Source organism: Conger conger, chromosome 11 (assembly GCF_963514075.1).
Source record: "Conger conger chromosome 11, fConCon1.1, whole genome shotgun sequence".
NCBI lineage: Eukaryota > Metazoa > Chordata > Actinopteri > Anguilliformes > Congridae > Conger > Conger conger.
In genome coordinates, this window is record NC_083770.1 from 13995047 (window position 1) to 14015046 (window position 20000).

Genomic DNA, 20000 nt, shown 5'->3' on the forward strand with positions numbered 1-20000 from the left:
TAATAGAAATAAGATTTTAAGACTAAAATGCCTGTTGAGACTGGTTTTGGCAGTGTCGCTTTCGCTGCTTTTCTGACCTCCTGCTGATGGATGCGTTCAGCTGGGCGGCTCCTGCCAACCAGGGCTTTTTCATTTGAATGCGCTGGAGAGCTTTTGAGCTGAGCTTTGCCTAAATGTTTTTGTGTCTGCTCAGGGAGAAAGGCAGCCAGAGGAAGCTCAGGGCAGACGGTCAGACAGACATGGACGGACACAGATAGACGGACACACAGACCGACACACAGACAGACACACGGACAGACAGATGGACACACAGACCGACAGACAGACAGTCACACAGATGGACACACAGACCGACAGACAGACAGTCACACAGATGGACACACAGACCGACAGACAGACAGTCACACAGACGGACACACGGACACACAGACCGACACACGGACAGACAGATGGACACACAGACAGACAGACGGACACACAGGTAGACACACAGACACACAGACCGACAGACAGATGAACACACAGACATATGGCCCAGTGATTAAACAGTGTGCAGTCCGCACAGTCGATGTGCATCCTGTGAACACTACTCTATGTGCAGGAACTAAAATACTTTAGCCTTTTTTTTTCCCGCAGTGTAGCATCTTTCTTCAGGTTGTCCAGCCCTATGCATTGCAAAAGAGCCTTTCTTAAAAAGTGTTTTAATCTTGTAATAATCTTATTTTCTTCTCTCATGTAGAATATATTTGCTTGTTTTAAGTTACATTTAATGTACATTTACCCCATTGGCAAATCTTGAAATTAGTAAAATTGTCTCACCTCATTGGCAATCTTATTGTCTTACTGCCAACCGTAGTATGCTAGTTTGTAAGTTGATTCAAGGGTTCCAATTGTATCTGTCCCCTAGGGTCCTCTTCACACTTGTCCCTGTGTTCAATCTGCACTTCATTGTACGTCGCTCTGGATAAGAGCGTCTGCTAAATGCCTTGTAATGTTATGTAATGGTCATAGCTCACAGGAAAGACATAGCTCAGTGGCCATAGCTCACAGGAAAGACATAGCTCAGTGCTCATAGCTCACAGGAAAGACATAGCTCTGTGCTCATAGCACACAGGAAAGATATAGCTCACTGGTCATAGCTCACAGGAAAGACATATCTCAATGCTCATAGCTCACAGGAAAGACATAGCCCAGTGCTCATAGCTCACAGGAAAGACATAGCTCAATGGTCATAGCTCACAGGAAAGACATAGCTCAGTGCTCATTGCTCACAGGAAAGACATAGTTCAGTGCTCATAGCTCACAGGAAAGACATAGCTCACTGGTCATAGCTCACAGGAAAGACATAGCTCAATGGTCATAGCTCACAGGAAAGACATAGCTCAGTGCTCATTGCTCACAGGAAAGACATAGTTCAGTGCTCATAGCTCACAGGAAAGACATAGCTCACTGGTCATAGCTCACAGGAAAGACATAGCTCAGTGCTCTCTTCAGCACCCAGCACACCACACTGTTCAGCAGACGTAGGGTTTCCCCCTCAACGCCTTCTGGAAAAGTCCTGGCACGCTCTGGGGCCAGCTTGTGTCTGTTTTTGGGGATAAAAGGGCTCTCTTGTGTCTCGTGCCTCTGCTCGTCTCTAAGGCAGTGTTTCAGAAAAGATCAAAATCATAGATCTTGAGAATAAATCATTCTGTTCTCAGGTCAAAGACTACGTAAATATAGCTATGAATCAACACACACACACCCCACACAAACACACCCTGACTACATCGCTTGTTTTCTGCACCCAGGCTCTTTGACTGTTTAAGCCTGTAACTATGAAGCACTGTTTTTCCTGCTTTTCAGAAATGTTATGGCAACATTGTCAGGGTTGATTCTGAGGTCCGTGGCACTAGCAGCAGCATCTTGAATTCATAATCTCAGAATAAGCCTTTCCTCTATTCACCGTGCGTCTGAAATTTTACGTGTGTTCTGTTTTTTTGTATTGGAAATAATATACAATGAAACACAATACACGCAGCTTACATAACCCAAAGGCTTTTAGCGATAACTTGAATAAAGGTCGATATTTTCAGCTTTTTGGTATAGCATGTATACTCTTTGTTTTTGATTTCCTGTGAACTGTTATTTCATATGGGATGTCATAACGTAGCCATTGTACTAAAAATAGATGTGACAAGGAACTGGCATTTACTTCTCACTGAAACGGAGCTTCTTCCCTGAATTTGTTTACATGTATCAGGATTAACTTTAAGCCTGCCACCAGACGATTTCTGCAGCTTTGTAACCTGTCACCAGGTAGTTCATTTTTATTCAGCATTGCAGTAGTTTTACCGTCATGAGGATATAAGGATGTTAGTTGATGAAAGTGGGCCATTTGCCTGAACTAGGCTTGCCGACTGGCAAAGATATTTTGTTAATTTAAAAGTGTTTATAGCAGGCCTTTTTGTTGTTTCTGGCAAAAAGTAAGTTCATTTCCCAGAAATTGGCCAACGGCACAGATGCTGCCTTCGATGCATTGTGATACAGTTTAAACTCATTGTGATACAGTTTAAACTGGTCATCCTCATTTAAATGGGCTTGTTTGTTAACAGTAAAAATGGTTGAGAGAGATTATGATTAACAGTTTGTCGCTTTTGGTGAAGGGGTATTATTGAAAATGTGTCGATGTGGGTGGAGGGGCTGAAACAAACACCTGCATCCTGATAAGATCAGACGCCTCTGCTCTCGATCACCACGCCACAGGCACACGACCTGCCTCCTTCCTCTGACAGAAACCAGAGAGTCATATCAGCCATTTCCCTTCCAGAGAATTGTCTGGTCGTTTGCTTGCGATTGCCCGAAACGAGGCTGTGGTGAGATGGTCCCGCTGTAAAAGCTAACGCCCAGTTCCGCAGCGCCTCCTCCTCGTCGGGTGTAAGATACGTGAGGTGTCCGTCGCGGTTCATGGATTCCCTCCAAACTGCGTGATGTTCAAATATGTGCTCTTGGTGAATTTCATTTGCAAACATCGACAATGTGTTTATTTCCACCTGGCCGTCAATAGCCCTGGCTGTTTGCAAAAGTGCTTGTTGACCAGACCAAATGTCCATGTGAATATATTGCACCTATCTGAACAGATTTCATCCTGGGAAAATATTTTGATGCAGTGTTGCGATTTGAAAATGTTATGTTATTTTGGGTGCTTTTTTATGCAGAACTGCCAACTATAACAGCTATATCCTGAGTTATTCCAATGAATCCACTTGGTCTAATAGTTTAGTTGTTTTGCTTTGCTAATCCTGATCAATGTTAATTTCAACAAAACAAAAGTAGAAAAATGTTCGCACTAATGATTGTGATGACAAGTGTATTTAAAACCCTGTAATAATGTTGATTAACAAACCAACTGAATTGTGGAATTACATATTTGTTTGTGAGTTGTAAGCATATCAGTCTATTAGTGGTTCCTTAGTGGCTATTACTGTCTTATCTGGATGCTTGAAATCCATCTGCCTATCTTAGAGTGTATAGGGCTGTCAGTGAGAGTACTAGGTTGAGCTGTGTTAAGTGTAGGGCTGTAGGGTTATGTACGTGTATCAATGAACTGGTATACCACCCCAGCCCAGAGTATGCTTTAACTTTTAAAAACACTTGCATCTTATGCTGATGATGTACTCCTGTGGATTTATTAAAAAATGCATAATAAAGTAACTTATACAGGGAAAAAAGATCCCTCCAATAAAATGTTTGAATATGTATTGACATTGCACCAAAATTGTATACCAATGTTATATCCAAGGCTATAATACCATGACATGTATGCTTATTAACTTGCACTGCACTTGAGACCCAAACAAACTGTCCTCACAAACACTATTCATGATAACCGAAATGAAATGAAACCGCTTTTGATGTTTTATGAGTGTGCTAATCGCCCGGCAGCAGGAGGTGCAGTCCCCTTTACAATTATATGTGTTGAGATATGACTTTAAAAAATGAAAGAAAGAATTTGGAAGCTGATTCTTTTTACTTCTGATTCTGCTGCTTCTGCTCGAGCTGTTGGCTATCAGAAGCCAGATATCACACTGACACACACCTCTCTGCAGTAGCAGTGTGTTAGGCCTCAGGATTGGTCTGTAGGGCTTGCTTGTACAGTACCAGAGGTCACCCTGGTCCCCAGTGTTATGAGCTGCCACTCAGTCAGTGCTTTAAGACCCACAGCCCACGGCTGCAAGCCTGTCTGTGCTGCAGGATGCGGTTAACACCCTAGCATGCTGTTATTTATGACAGGACATGGCGTCATAGAGAGCGTTAAAATATCAGGTAATCAGTTCCTGACAAACACACGTACGCACACGCACGCACGCACGCACACACACACACACACACACACACACACACACACACGCACACACCGGAGAGAGAGGAATGCAGTCTATTAAACCGACACTAGGACTTGTTATGTTCCTGTGTTCTGTGTGTTAGTGTATCATTGTTTAGTATTATTTATTCTTGTAATTTATCATTTTTCATATTTCATGTCTGGTTCTGTTTATATTCGTTAGTCTTTGCACTCGTCTTCCCCTGTGATGTCTGAGTCTGAATGTTTTCTAGCCCAGTCACTCCCTTGTCTGCGTGCCCCACTATTCGGGTGTTTACGGTAGTTCCGGGGTTCAGTCTTCCTTCCAATCTTACATTCCTTACTTCCTGCTTTCTCTCCATTTCATATTTGTACATAGCACGAATATACTAATCCCAACTAACATAGAATTTGTACAGTACTAATTATACGAACACACTAATATGTTTGTCAAACTAACAAACTAACATTCACTAGTTTTGGGTATTTGTAATTTAAATCACTTAACTAACTTAATAACGCATCTCCAGTTTCAATTCTGTTCTGTAACTCCGCCTCCCTATTCTATCACTGATGACTTGCTTAGTTTCAGCGAAGTATTCGCACCTGTCTCTCTCTATCTCTGCATCTCCTGATTCTCTGCAATTGTCTACTCTCTAGGCCGGAGCCGTTTGTATTACATGTGTGTCATTGTGAATCCAGTCCGCGTTTTCGTTTCCCCCTCGTTATTGTCCTTTCACCCTTTCATGTGTCTCACCTGATGTTTATTTGTTAGACCGCCCTCACTCCCATGCCCCGCCTAGTTTGTCTCATTCCCCTGTGTAATACCTGTCCTTTTCAGTTGCACGCTGCTAGTTTGTCTTGTCCTGTTTCTGTTCCTGAGCCCTTGATTCTGTCCCCCAGTTCTAGCCTCCTTGTTGCCTTGCCCTTGCCCTTGTTCCTGAGTTCTTGCCCTAGTTTATTTGGTTTCTGGTTTTGACCCCTGCCTGCTTCCCTGGACTCATCTTTGCTTTTTGGATTTTTGTACCTCTGCCTTTTTGGAAGGACCCCCTGGTTTTGACCCTGGCATGTTTTTCGACTCTGCTCTGTCTGCCCCTTTTGATATTAAATCGCCTTTTTTCTGCACCCCCGTCTGCTTCTCGTTCCCCCCACCAGAACAGACGAGAGAAATTGAAAGTGTGTTGTGAGGGGATCGCTTGAATCCACAGCTGTAGTGATTTTGTCTGATTTTGATTTCAACATCAGAGAGTTTAGAGGATCTTATACCTGCTGCATTTGACCTGTTTCCTGTGTATGCTCTTGTTCTGTAGTACTGCTTGTATGAGGGAAAGATCCAGCTAGGTTCCCCTCTGCATATTGGGCTCTGTCATTTGAAATCGAGTTCTTACCACACTGACCGCCCCAGTGCTGCCTTGGATCAGATACTGACCACCCGACTGCAGTCTTCAGTTGGCCGATGTAGCATTAGCTGTAGTGTTAGCCCGGGAATGAGGATTTGAGTTGGCAGGCTATCCACTGCCTCATTACCCAATAGCAACACCCATGTGCCAGCAAGCTGCTGTCTGAACCTGGGACCTCAAATTCCAGCCCAGGAGTTGGCAGGTTTGTGGTGCAATTGGCCATTAGCAGTTGGCCAGGGGAGAAATGCTCTTGTCAAATCACGTGATGGTTCAATTAGTGCTACGGTTTCCTGTGAGTACTGTACTGTGGCAACGCAGCACTGTGTCAGAACCCCTGTGTTCTCCTCTCTCCACAGCCTCCTCATAGAAATCACATGACACTGGGACCACATGACCAGGCGATGCAGTGGATGACCGACACAGCTTTTCAGTAAGCCAAGGTACGCTGTGGTTCAGCTGGCCTGCTGTCTCTCGTTTACACTCTACAGGCCACACACAGTACTACAGCAGAGCTAGTGACTATTTGCACTCTACAGGCCACACAGCACTACAGAAGAGCCAGTGACTATTTACCATCTACAGGCCACACACTGTACTACAGGAGAGACGGTGACTATTTTACACTCAACAGGCAACACACAGTACTACAGGAGAGCTAGTGACTATTTTACACCCTACAGGCCACTCACAGTACTACAGGAGAGACAGTGATGGCTATGGCCAGTTGGTACGTAGCTGTACGTTGCTATAGACAAGCTACTGTTAGTAAATGCATTTGTGGAAAAGTCTGAAGTCTGATTTTGCCCAATAGATGTCGTCTGCCACTGAAAATGGAGTCGGAGGCTCCCGGAATACGAACATAGAGAAGACCTACAAGAAGGTAAAGTGGCTTTACCCAGATATACAGCACAGGGTATAACAGCCATGCTATCAGGATATACAACACAGGGTATAACAGCCATGCTATCAGGATATACAGCACAGGGTATAACAGCCATGCTATCAGGATTTACAGCACAGGGTATAACAGCCATGCTATCTAGATATACAGCATTGAGGCATGTGAGATGACATAGAGGATATAGGCCATATATATATATATATATATGGATATACAGCCATGCTGTCAGGATATACAGCACAGGGTATAACGGCCATGCTATCAGGATTGCTATCAGGATATACAGCACAGGGTATAACAGCCATGCTATCAGGATATACAGCACAGGGTGTAACAGCCATGCTATCAGGATTGCTATCAGGATATACAGCACAGGGTATAACAGCCATGCTATCAGGATATACAGCACAGGGTGTAACAGCCATGCTATCAGGATATACAGCACAGGGTATAACAGCCATGCTATCAGGATTTACAGCACAGGGTATAACAGCCATGCTATCTGGATATACAGCATTGAGGCATGTGAGATGACATAGAGGATATAGGCCATATATATATATATATATATATTTGGATATACAGCACAGGGTATAACAGCCATGCTATCAGGATATACAGCACAGGGTATAACAGCCATGCTATCAGGATATACAGCACGGGGTATAACAGCCATGCTATCAGGATTTACAGCACAGGGTGTAACAGCCATGCTATCAGGATATACAGCACAGGGTATAACAGCCATGCTATCAGGATTTACAGCACAGGGTATAACAGCCATGCTATCAGGATATACAGCACAGGGTATAACAGCCATGCTATCAGGATTGCTATCAGGATTTACAGCACAGGGTATAACAGCCATGCTATCTAGATATACAGCATTGAGGCATGTGAGATGACATAGAGGATATAGGCCATATATATATATATATATATATATATATATATATATATATATATATATATATATATATATATATATTTGGATATACAGCCATGCTATCAGGATATACAGCACAGGGTATAACAGCCATGCTATCAGGATATACAGCACAGGGTATAACAGCCATGCTATCTGGATATACAGCACAGGGTATAACAGCCATGCTATCAGGATTTACAGCACAGGGTATAACAGCCATGCTATCTGGATATACAGCATTGAGGCATGTGAGATGACATAGAGGATATAGGCCATATATATATATATATATTTGGATATACAGCACAGGGTATAACAGCCATGCTATCAGGATATACAGCACAGGGTATAACAGCCATGCTATCAGGATATACAGCACGGGGTATAACAGCCATGCTATCAGGATTTACAGCACAGGGTATAACAGCCATGCTATCAGGATATACAGCACAGGGTGTAACAGCCATGCTATCAGGATATACAGCACAGGGTATAACAGCCATGCTATCAGGATATACAGCACAGGGTATAACAGCCATGCTATCAGGATATACAGCACAGGGTATAACAGCCATGCTATCAGGATTGCTATCAGGATTTACAGCACAGGGTATAACAGCCATGCTATCTAGATATACAGCATTGAGGCATGTGAGATGACATAGAGGATATAGGCCATATATATATATATATATTTGGATATACAGCCATGCTATCAGGATATACAGCACAGGGTATAACAGCCATGCTATCAGGATATACAGCACAGGGTATAACAGCCATGCTATCTGGATATACAGCACAGGGTATAACAGCCATGCTATCTGGATATACAGCATTGAGGCATGTGAGATGACATAGAGGATATAGGCATATACCATATATATATATATAGTATGCACGTGGATAACATGGATAAACAGCTACACAGAGTATATAACCATTTGCCATCATAGAGATACCAAGAGCAGTCACACACTATACAATGAATGTATACAATACACAAAAAAGACAATGTGTGCACAAACGCCATAGAGGTACAGTGGGGTCCAAAAGTCTGAGACACTAGTGGAAATGCTTCTATTTTGTATTCTTTTCTAATTTCATACAAATGTTTTCATTACTAATTATATTATCAGGATAATAATTTGAGTGAAAAGTTGAATCTTTGAAAGAATTACAGTAATTTCAGAATTTCTTAGTATTTGGTATGTCCACGTTTTGCTGTAATGGCAAGGTGCAAGGTGCTGGCATCTTCTTTGGTCTTCAAGTACTTCTTGCAAAGCGTTGACGTAACTTTCATTTGTTAAAATTTTTTTTAAATCCTAAAACTTTCTGTTTATTTCCAGGATTACCCAGATTTTCATGTGGTCTCAGAGTTTTGGAGCCCACTGTGTCTGGAGCACACATGCATACTGTATGCCATAGATATAAACCGGACGCCATTCTCAGATATTTGCTGTGGGCTTGTTCATGGTTGCTGCTCTATTCAGGAGTTTTGTTGACACTGCCGAGGGCTCAGCTGTGCTGTTTTGGATTTGGATGCGATAAGGGTTCAGGTGATCGCTGTGTTCCCTGAGCGCAGTCACGCTGCTTCCAGGTGCAATATCTGCCCGTTCAGCAGTGGGATATATATATGTGTGTGTGTGTGTGTGTATGTGAGTGTGTGTGTATGTGTGTGAGTGTATGCGCCCGTGTTTGTGTGTGTCTGTGTGTGTATGTGTGTGTCTGTGTGTGTGTGTGTGTGGCTGTGTTTGCGTATGTGTGTGTGTATGAGTGTGTGTGTGGAAAGAAATAGAGCAATAGTGAGTGAAAAGGACACTCACTCCTGGGAATAAATACTATAAGTTCTCCATTTTCACTCTGGCGCTGTGTAGGATCGTTGTGGTGGGAACAGAAGTTACAATTACACTGAACACGGAGCCCTTTGTGGCCGTTACTGATTTCCCAGGTTTAACGAGGACAGAATGCTGAGGCACGGAGCCTCGCAGCTGCTGGCTCCTTGTGTGCGTGGTTCAGAGTAGCCGGCGGAAAGCTATTTTTGGGTGCGGCAAAAGTAGCGAGGGCTCTTTGCCTGTCAAATTCAGATGAGCTGATGGGGGAGGGGATTTAGGTGCCTGCGGGGCCTCTTTAGTTTTTCTTTACCCGCTGGCCACTTTACAGATGGGCAACAGGTAACCCATTAGTTTTAGATAGTTTTCTTTTTTTTTTTGTTTTTTTGTTTTTTTACACATTTTATTTAGGATTTTCTGAAAAGGTAATATTTGAAGTGGGGATTATTATAGGTTCAGAGTAACAATGAGTATAATGGTAGCAACTATGCTAAAGACAAAAAAAAAAGAAGCTATCTCGCAATGTTGTTTTCTGAAGAAAAGGAAGAAATTCCCATGACGTCTAATTACGTGTAATTACATTATTATCCCAGCTCTGTACTGCAATGAAATGGGCTGGAATTATTAAATAAACGGAAATTGCAGTCGTGGGGTACGGAGAGTTTGAGCCTTTTTTTTTTTAAAAAAGGGCAATAAGATTTAATCAGTTTTTTCAAGTTTCTCGGCAACAGTGGCTATGGTTTCCAATTTCAGCAAATTCAGTGCAATCACAATATAATCAGAAACATTGCTAGCATCACTCCTTACAGTCCTGAAAACAGAAAGGGTCATACGTCTGTTTGATTGTGGCTTTCCGTTCGTGGTTTCAGACCACATCGTCGGCCCTGAAGGGTGCGATCCAGCTGGGGATCGGGTACACAGTGGGGAACCTGACCTCCAAGCCTGACAGAGATGTTCTCATGCAGGACTTCTACGTGGTGGAGAGCGTGTTCCTACCCAGGTAAGGCCCCGGGGACTGCTGGGAAGGTCCGGAATGCTGGGGAGGGCGTGGCATATTTGCAGTGTGGTTTAGTAGCCAAGGAGATGGGTGTCTGCGTGGGACAGCAGTTTCAAACTTGGCGCCATGGAGAATGCTGTTTTTTGTTCCAGCCTCAGATCTTGATTATATAATTTGTTTGATTATTTGTTGACTTGGGCTGTAGGTTGGCTCATAGTGTAGTGTATATAAGGGTGGTCTGTAGCGTAGTGGTTAAGGTAAATGACTGGGACACACAAGGTCGGTGGTTCTAATCCCAGTGTAGCCACAATAAGATCCGCACAGCCGTTAACCCTGCATTGCTCCAGGGGCGGATTGTCTCCTGCTTGGTGTAATCAACTGTACATCACTCTGGATAAGAGCTTCTGCCAAATGCCAATAATGTAATGAAATGTAATATAAAGTGAAATTTGCGTTGTCTAGAACAACTGTTGCTTATATTCTGCGCTTTAATGCAGTTAACTGCATAGGGGTGAATGAAAAATAGGAGTTATTTAAGGCAGCATTCATTGGTTGGGATGAAAACCTGCCTTCACATGGCGCGAGAGGACACAGGTTTCAATCTCAGCCGAGTCGTCAGCGTGCCCTTCTGGACCACAGCTTGCGTGTGCAGCACATCCGGATTTACAAATGGATATGTAAACTGTGAGGTATACACGTTCCCGCCGGGCCAGTGCGTCTGCTAAGCAAATATCTCGCAACTCACGAGGCGGGCGAAGCTAGGTGGTTTGACTGTTCCCATAGCAACACAGGTATTTACCTCTGTTTTTTTTTTTCCCCACAGGAAGTCTGTGGTCTTTGTAGCGTCCGCAAACTTGTGGTGTTCTAAGTACAAATTAACCCTGGTTACTTATACTCCCCCGACAACTACTTTGTGTGTTTTTTAATGTTTTGCCACAAAATACTCAAATTAGTTTGAATATGTATATATTTTTCAATTGCTGAATGGTGTTTAGTCGTTCAGTATATTAGCAGAGATAATCTGTTGTGGTTCTGGGGTGGTAATATCTTGACTGCAGTCAATTGCATTTGACTACTGGCTCTTTCAGATGCAGACACAAGAATGAAAGCGACGTTACGTGACATTTCCCAGACTCTGCTGCCCAGAGCAGTTTACACAGCTGACATTTTATAGAGTGGGACTGGTACTGGGGCAGTGCTCGAGGTTAAGCTCTTACACTGGCAGTGTGGAGTCAAACTTGCAAACTCCTGAGTTACCAGCCCAGGTCTCTAACTATACCACCCAATACCATACCCCCCCCCACCGCTTCTTAATTTACTGAGCAGAAATATGGAGCTTATTCTCCTTCAACCGTTCTTGGGGAGGCGAGGGTGAGGGTTGGAATGTATTCTCGATTCGTTGCTGAAATGACAAATATCCCGGGTGTGTGTGGCCATTGCGCCCGGTCGGCGAGGCTGAATGTCTGCTGCGCTGCGCTCAGATTCTGGAGTGAGACGAGGTCCCGTGTCCGTCTGTCACACGTTGTTGTGTCACATGCACATAATCGCCCCAGGCTAGACTGAGGATAGCAGGTTATGCGCTGTGTGTGTGTTTGCGTGCTCCCACATACATGTGTTGCCACCAGAGTGTAAGAAGTAGCACATTCTCACACTGTGACATGACATTACCATGTCTATAATTACATAATCAGGGGGATATACTTACATAACCGTCAGTGCCGGCTGTCTGACCGACTGCGTGCCACATTGCTGGCCACAGCGAGGGCACAGACAATCATTTGTGCCCAGCATTTGGGGCGCTTCCCAGCTAACGCATAACGTTCTCGCAATGTTACTGTAATGTTTTGTCAGTGTTATTACATTGCAGCAGTTTTGTGGGAATGTTTTGTGTTTGCTGGCTTTAGAACTTGGCCGGGGGCCAACAGTGTGACACTGGCAACAAAAGGGCAAACTAATCGCCGACTGCGAAGGTTAGATAAATGACCGAACGAGCAAAGGAATAATTACGCCTGCACTTTAGGTTGACTCCTTGATTTAAAGTGCCATACTTGTCATCTTCTGCTCAGAGATTCCCTGTTTGCGTGTTAATTTGTGTGTGTGTGTGTGTGTGTGTGTGTGCGCGCGCGTGTGTGTGCGCGTGTGTGTGCGCGTGTGTGTCCACGTGTGTGTGTCTGTGTCTCGGTACCAAATTACATGAGCCGACAGGATGAGCCTCAGTGAGCATTCCTCCCCCCTAAAAAACCTTCTGCTCTCCAGAAGCCTCTTTCTGTCACAGCTTTGTCTTATCGTAGACCCCAAGCTAGCATGTGGAACCCAAGGAAACTTCAGGACCTCACAAAACTGAACGTGTAGGCCCCCGGGGATACTGCCTCATCGCAGGGAGAGTGAATACTTATCATCCCGTCACGCGCTGAAACACAACCAGGGTCCCTCGGCCGTGCCAGTAGATGTTTTCGCATTTTTCAATTCAATGCTCTTAATTGCCGCCGCGATAACAAATCGGTCTGCCAGTCCTCGTCTGAACGGAATAGGTGCGATTTGTTCTTTTATCACAGTTGGCTTTTAGCGGTCTCTCTAAACACTCAATGTGCTTGGTGTTTTTCTTTTGCTTTTGTTTTTTTGGCATTTTATGGTGTAATTAGTGCAGCAAGGAAAACCGCTTGAATTTTCTTCTGTCTCCTTTGAGCGGTGGGAGTTGTAATTTTGTTACTGTTCGGAGTGTCACAATATAAGCCAGTCGTAGATTACATAGTTGAGATATACTGAGAATGATGATCAGGCTGCCAGGTTTAACCTTATTTCTCTTGCAACCAAAATGCCCTGCATAATGCAACAGAGTTGTTTCAGGGCCCTGTACAATGTTACAATACAGAGTTGTTTACGAAGAGCCTTTGTCCTCTGGCAGGTAATGTTGAGTCCCCTGAGGGAAAATGACGTGATAATCTGTACAAAAGGAAATATTCTATAAATAAAGGGTTGTAAGTAATCTGTTTGTGAAAGCCTGGTATTTTATCACAGATCTGTAATGTTGTTTGACGGGTCAGTGATGGAATTAAAATGATTTGTAACCGCCACGTGATGCAACGTGTAGGCCCTCAGCCAACCAGTTGTCATCATAGCCACATGGTCTGGAACGGTCCAATGAGCTCGCTGGCTCCTTCTGTCAATCACAAAGAGGTTGAGCTTTCCGTATTGAACAAATAATTACTCATTTTGGGCTTTGGTTTTTCTTGCAAGACCAAGATTGCCCAATCTTATTTCAGACCCCTGGGAAATGTCTGTGGTGTTAACCAATCAGCCTTCCTCACCACTTTTTTGGGGGGCACCAATGTCTACATCTACAAAACAAGTGTTACTTGATTCAGCAGGGGAGACTACATAGCTATGCCTGGACAGGAACATAAGACTCGCTCCAAGGCTGTTCAAAGGGGTTAGCTGAATAAAAAAATGTGGGTAGTCCAGTTTTTTTTCAGGTCATCTCTACTTGCTGTCATGCCACATACACAATACGCTGCCGTGTTCATTTCTGTAACACAATAAGACGCATTCTTCAGAGTAAACAAATCCCTGCTATCCCCACAGTTGGCTCCTCTGTACACTGCAATGAGAGTAAAGGTTCCCATGGTTACATACGTTAGGTGACTGAGTGACGTGTCGTATGGCGGTACAGAAACGGGGACTCCGCATTGAGTCAGCCGGTCTCACCACTGACACCTCCTACACAAGAGCAGCAGAGGAGCCAAGTGGTAGGAGTTCGACTGGCTGTGTCTCAACTGTGTCTGAGCTGCAGGTTCGAGCCCTCGGTCAGTATATCAAGATGCTGACCTGTGTCTGGAAAGATGAATTTGGGTTCCTAAAAACAACCGGCTGTTCGGCCCTTGAGCAAGTCCCTTAACCCAAAAACTGCTCTCTGCCCCTGTTCTCTCTCTCCTTCTCTCTGCCCCTGTTCTCTCTGTCCTTCTCTCTGCCCCTGTTCTCTCTCTCCTTCTGTCTGCCCCTGTTCTCTCTCTCCTTCTCTCTGCCCCTGTTCTCTCTCTCCTTCTCTCTGCCCCTGTTCTCTCTCTCCTTCTGTCTGCCCCTGTTCTCTCTCTCCTTCTGTCTGCCCCTGTTCTCTCTCTCCTTTTCTCTGCCCCGTTCTCTCTCTCCTTCTCTCTGCCCCTGTTCTCTCTCTCCTTCTCTCTGCCCCTGTTCTCTCTCCTTCTCTCTGCCCCTGTTCTCTCTCTCCTTCTGTCTGCCCCTGTTCTCTCTCTCCTTCTCTCTGCCCCTGTTCTCTCTCTCCTTCTGTCTGCCCCTGTTCTCTCTCTCCTTGTCTCGCAACTGTTCTCTCTCCTTCTCTCTGCCCCTGTTCTCTCTCTCCTTCTGTCTGCCCCTGTTCTCTCTCTCCTTCTGTCTGCCCCTGTTCTCTCTCTCCTTCTCTCTGCCCCTGTTCTCTCTCTCCTTCTCTCTGCCCCTGTTCTCCCTCTCCTTCTCTCTGCCCCTGTTCTCTCTCTCCTTCTCTCTGCCCCTGTTCTCTCTCTCCTTCTGTCTGCCCCTGTTCTCTCTCTCCTTTTCTCTGCCCCTGTTCTCTCTCTCCTTCTCTCTGCCCCTGTTCTCTCTCTCCTTCTCTCTGCCCCTGTTCTCTCTCTCCTTCTGTCTGCCCCTGTTCTCTCTCTCCTTCTCTCTGCCCCTGTTCTCTCTCTCCTTCTGTCTGCCCCTGTTCTCTCTCTCCTTCTCTCTGCCCCTGTTCTCTCTCTCCTTCTCTCTGCCCCTGTTCTCTCTCTCCTTCTGTCTGCCCCTGTTCTCTCTCTCCTTCTCTCTGCCCCTGTTCTCTCTCTCCTTCTGTCTGCCCCTGTTCTCTCTCTCCTTGTCTCGCAACTGTTCTCTCTCCTTCTCTCTGCCCCTGTTCTCTCTTTCCTTCTCTCTGCCCCTGTTCTCTCTCTCCTTGTCTCTCCTTCTCGCTGGTATTCCTCCCAGGGCATCCTTGTGAAAGAGAGCTCATTTTCAATGGACCTTCCCTTGGTAAATAAGGGATTCAAAATAAATATATACAGTATGTCAAAGGTGTGTATACTGGAACGTGCACAAGCACATGCAGTCAGCTAGCATGCTTAAGGCTTTTACAGTAACACCCTGTGATACATGCTATTATTTCCTGGATTTCTGTGCCACATTTCTGTTTGTTAGCATTTTTTCTGAGCCCTTTTGGAAATTGTAAGACACCTGCTAGAACATTGTCAAATTCTGCCAGCATCTAAAGAGTTAAGTGCTTAAAGGGCAGTTCATCCAAAAATGAAATCCATTTACACAGAGTGCTACCTATCCATTCAGATAGCTTTGCTGAGCTTGGGTTGCAGTTAACGCTGGTTCAATGGACCCCAATGGGACAACATTTTTGTGGCACTCAAAGGGCCAACAATTTAAATATATAAAACAAATAAAATAATTAGGATAGATAGATAGCTCTCTGGGTAAGTGTAAACATAGTTTTACTTCATTTTGGGTAAAGGTCAGCAGTGAAGTGCTGGCAGTCATTAGCAGCTGCATTTATGCCCCCTGGGACTGGTTTTTTAATGAGTATATGATGTGACTTTTTTTCCCGTAATTCAGTGAGGGGAGTAACCTGACCCCGGCCCACCGCTTCCCGGACTTCCGCTTCAAAACCTATGCCCCGCTGGCGTTCCGGTACTTCCGGGAGCTCTTTGGGATCAAGCCAGACGACTACCTGGTGAGCGCTGATTCACATGGCGTGCTGTGTTCCACCTGGGGCTCATTTTACCTGGTGCCCGAGACAGGTGGGAGTGTCTTTGTCCTTCTGTCCAATGAGAGAGACAGACATGGTCACATGGTTCAGGGTCTGTTCAGCTCTGATGCGTTTCAGTGCTCAAGACCCATGTGGGTGAGTCAAAGTCTTTGATATTTCACCGGAGGGATGTAGAGACGTGTGTGTGTGTGTGTGTGTGTGTGTGTGTGTGTGTGTGTGTGTGTGTGCTCATTAAACCTTTCCACAGTATAGATTTATATTGCGGTATTTCCCTTTCTTCCTTCTTCTTATCTTCTTATCTCCCTCTCTCTCTCTCTCTCTCTCCCTCTCCTCCTCTCCCCCTCCCCCTCCCTATCTCTCGCTCTCTCTCCCTCTCCTCCTCTCCTCCTCTCCCCCTCTCTCGCTCTCTCTCTCTCTCTGGTGAAATGTGAAATGGACTCTGCTGTAATTACCTGTGGGAGCACCAGGGCTCATTAATTAGTGATTGAGGGCTAAGCAGGGTGATACTCTTGGGCCAGGACAGGGCTTCCTGTTGTGTTTCAAGTGCAGGTCAAGTGTTTCCTCAGCTCTTAAACGGACCAGACGTAGAGGTACAATCACAGTTTGGGCCATGATCCCACAGTTCTCTGCTTTAGACCCTCAATACACTCAGAACATCCTGTCACCCTATCACAGAAGCCAAAACATTCTAACCTGACTCGTCTTGTGAATATTCATGAGTTGGTTGTGGCCAAGTGCACAGTGACAGTGGATCTCTGTACTATTATACAGCAACATACGCTCCAGTTTCCAACTGGAACATTACATTATATTACATGACATGAACCGTCTTGTAGTTGCACTGATGATGGAAGGAACAGTGGAGCATCTTTTCACTGGGGTGGCCAGTATCAGAGTCCTCTGTCTGTGTTAATCTTTAATTTATTTTATTAATTTAGTTTATAACTTTAGTTTATTAATTTTATTAAAGCTCTCTTTCTCTCACTCTCTCTTTCTGTGTTTTTGTCCCTCTGTCAAGTTCAAATTAATATATTTACATGATAAGAGAACCTGTCTAGCTAAAGTAGTGTATACACACGTGACATTATCAACCCCCCCCCCCCCCCCCCCCCCCCAAAAAAAAAAGAAGCACTGTCTCTCTCCTCTTTCTAAGCTTCAGACTATCTCCTCTGCCTTGCGTTGCGAGTCGTAGTTCGTGAAATTCCCCTTTTATGGTCGGGAGCCCCGAGCGGTATTGGATTGGTGTGGCGGAAGACAAACGGTGTTGCCGATGGGCCGATAGTGCCGCTCGGTAAATGTTTAATGGGAGCAGCTGTAGCGACACTGAGACGGCAGCTGGGTCTGCTGACGGGCCAACATGGCCGCCGCTCCTTCAGCGCACGCGGAGGTCTGCTGCCGCGCGCCTCCGCGTCGCGGAAACCCAGCCGCCGGGGGGAACGTTCCGGGAACGTTCACTCGTGTTTCCTGTTGGCTCGAGGAAGGTTGCACTGCAACGTTACAAAAATAATTTTCCTGCGACGTTCTAGAAACATGTCATTTAAGAACGTTTTGCTTCGCAATGTTTTTACAACGTTGCGCAGAATATTAACCAGTTGCCCCCCCAAAAAACGTTCAGGTAACCTAAAATAAGGTTCATACAACATCACTGCAACGTTGTGAGAACGCTAAGACGCATACAAACGTTGTAACTTTCCCACCTGGTGTGGAAGCAAAATCACGTTCATGGGCACCATGGGGTTGGGGAGTGGTATCCATTTTAGTTCATTCATGTTAATTCAGGAATTAAAAACAGGGCCGAATTTTGTTCAGAAACATTTTCTTGACTTTACTGAATGGAATTAAAATGAACATAAACACAAGAAGGCAAATCCTCAGTTTTAACTGGAGATTTTTTCGCAGTGCTCTTCAAAGGGCTAACAGCTGGCTGGGGGGAGGGGGGGGGGGGGGAGGGGGGGAGGGGGCTGGGGGGATGTGACTAGAAAGCATAGCAGTGTAATTACCATAATAAATCTGCCGGTATTTTATAATCCTCTTGTGTTTCCTGCAGTACTCCATATGCAAGAATCCCCTGATTGAGCTGTCGAACCCAGGGGCCAGCAGCTCCCTGTTCTACCTGACCAGCGATGACGAGTTCATTGTCAAAACTGTGCAGCACAAAGAGGCAGAGTTCCTGCAGAAGCTGCTTCCAGGCTATTACATGGTGAGTGTCTGTAGCCCTTTATACAGTGGGGTACAGGGTATTACATGGTGAGTGTCTGTAGCCCTTTATACAGTGAGGTACAGGGTATTACATGGTGAGTGTCTGTAGCCCTTTATACAGTGGGGTACAGGGTATTACATGGTGAGTGTCTGTAGCCCTTTATACAGTGGGGTACAGGGTATTACATGGTGAGTGTCTGTAGCCCTTTATACAGTGGGGTACAGGGTATTACATGGTGAGTGTCTGTAGCCCTTTATACAGTGGGGTACAGGGTATTACATGGTGAGTGTCTGTAGCCCTTTATACAGTGGGGTACAGGGTATTACATGGTGAGTGTCTGTAGCCCTTTATACAGTGGGGTACAGGGTATTACATGGTGAGTGTCTGTAGCCCTTTATACAGTGGGGTACAGGGTATTACATGGTGAGTGTCTGTAGCCCTTTATACAGTGGGGTACAGGGTATTACATGGTGAGTGTCTGTAGCCCTTTATACAGTGAGGTACAGGGTATTACATGGTGAGTGTCTGTAGCCCTTTATACAGTGAGGTACAGGGTATTACATGGTGAGTGTCTGTAGCCCTTTATACAGTGGGGTACAGGGTATTACATGGTGAGTGTCTGTAGCCCTTTATACAGTGGGGTACAGGGTATTACATGGTGAGTGTCTGTAGCCCTTTATACAGTGGGGTACAGGGTATTACATGGTGAGTGTCTGTAGCCCTTTATACAGTGGGGTACAGGGTATTACATGGTGAGTGTCTGTAGCCCTTTATACAGTGGGGTACAGGGTATTACATGGTGAGTGTCTGTAGCCCTTTATACAGTGGGGTACAGGGTATTACATGGTGAGTGTCTGTAGCCCTTTATACAGTGGGGTACAGGGTATTACATGGTGAGTGTCTGTAGCCCTTTATACAGTGGGGTACAGGGTATTACATGGTGAGTGTCTGTAGCCCTTTATACAGTGGGGTACAGGGTATTACATGGTGAGTGTCTGTAGCCCTTTATACAGTGAGGTACAGGGTATTACATGGTGAGTGTCTGTAGCCCTTTATACAGTGGGGTACAGGGTATTACATGGTGAGTGTCTGTAGCCCTTTATACAGTGGGGTACAGGGTATTACATGGTGAGTGTCTGTAGCCCTTTATACAGTGGGGTACAGGGTATTACATGGTGAGTGTCTGTAGCCCTTTATACAGTGGGGTACAGGGTATTACATGGTGAGTGTCTGTAGCCCTTTATACAGTGGGGTACAGGGTATTACATGGTGAGTGTCTGTAGCCCTTTATACAGTGAGGTACAGGGTATTACATGGTGAGTGTCTGTAGCCCTTTATACAGTGGGGTACAGGGTATTACATGGTGAGTGTCTGTAGCCCTTTATACAGTGGGGTACAGGGTATTACATGGTGAGTGTCTGTAGCCCTTTATACAGTGGGGTACAGGGTATTACATGGTGAGTGTCTGTAGCCCTTTATACAGTGGGGTACAGGGTATTACATGGTGAGTGTCTGTAGCCCTTTATACAGTGGGGTACAGGGTATTACATGGTGAGTGTCTGTAGCCCTTTATACAGTGAGGTACAGGGTATTACATGGTGAGTGTCTGTAGCCCTTTATACAGTGGGGTACAGGGTATTACATGGTGAGTGTCTGTAGC

The 20000-nt window shown here is 45.1% G+C and overlaps 1 protein-coding gene across 2 annotated transcripts in view; it reads left to right on the forward strand.

The window, feature by feature from the left end:
- The window catches only part of LOC133139927 (phosphatidylinositol 4-phosphate 5-kinase type-1 beta-like), a 60595-nt gene that overhangs the window by 14345 nt on the left and 26250 nt on the right, over window positions 1–20000 (forward strand). The window contains exons 2-6 of one of the 2 annotated variants that reach the window (XM_061259417.1): window positions 6099–6182; window positions 6554–6622; window positions 10273–10403; window positions 15987–16104; window positions 18188–18340. In XM_061259417.1, coding sequence (XP_061115401.1) covers window positions 6554–6622; window positions 10273–10403; window positions 15987–16104; window positions 18188–18340 — 471 coding nt within the window. In that variant the 5' untranslated portion in view covers window positions 6099–6182. Of the gene's footprint in view, window positions 1–6098; window positions 6184–6553; window positions 6623–10272; window positions 10404–15986; window positions 16105–18187; window positions 18341–20000 lie in introns of those variants that run through there. The other variant, XR_009709973.1, reaches the window with a different exon arrangement.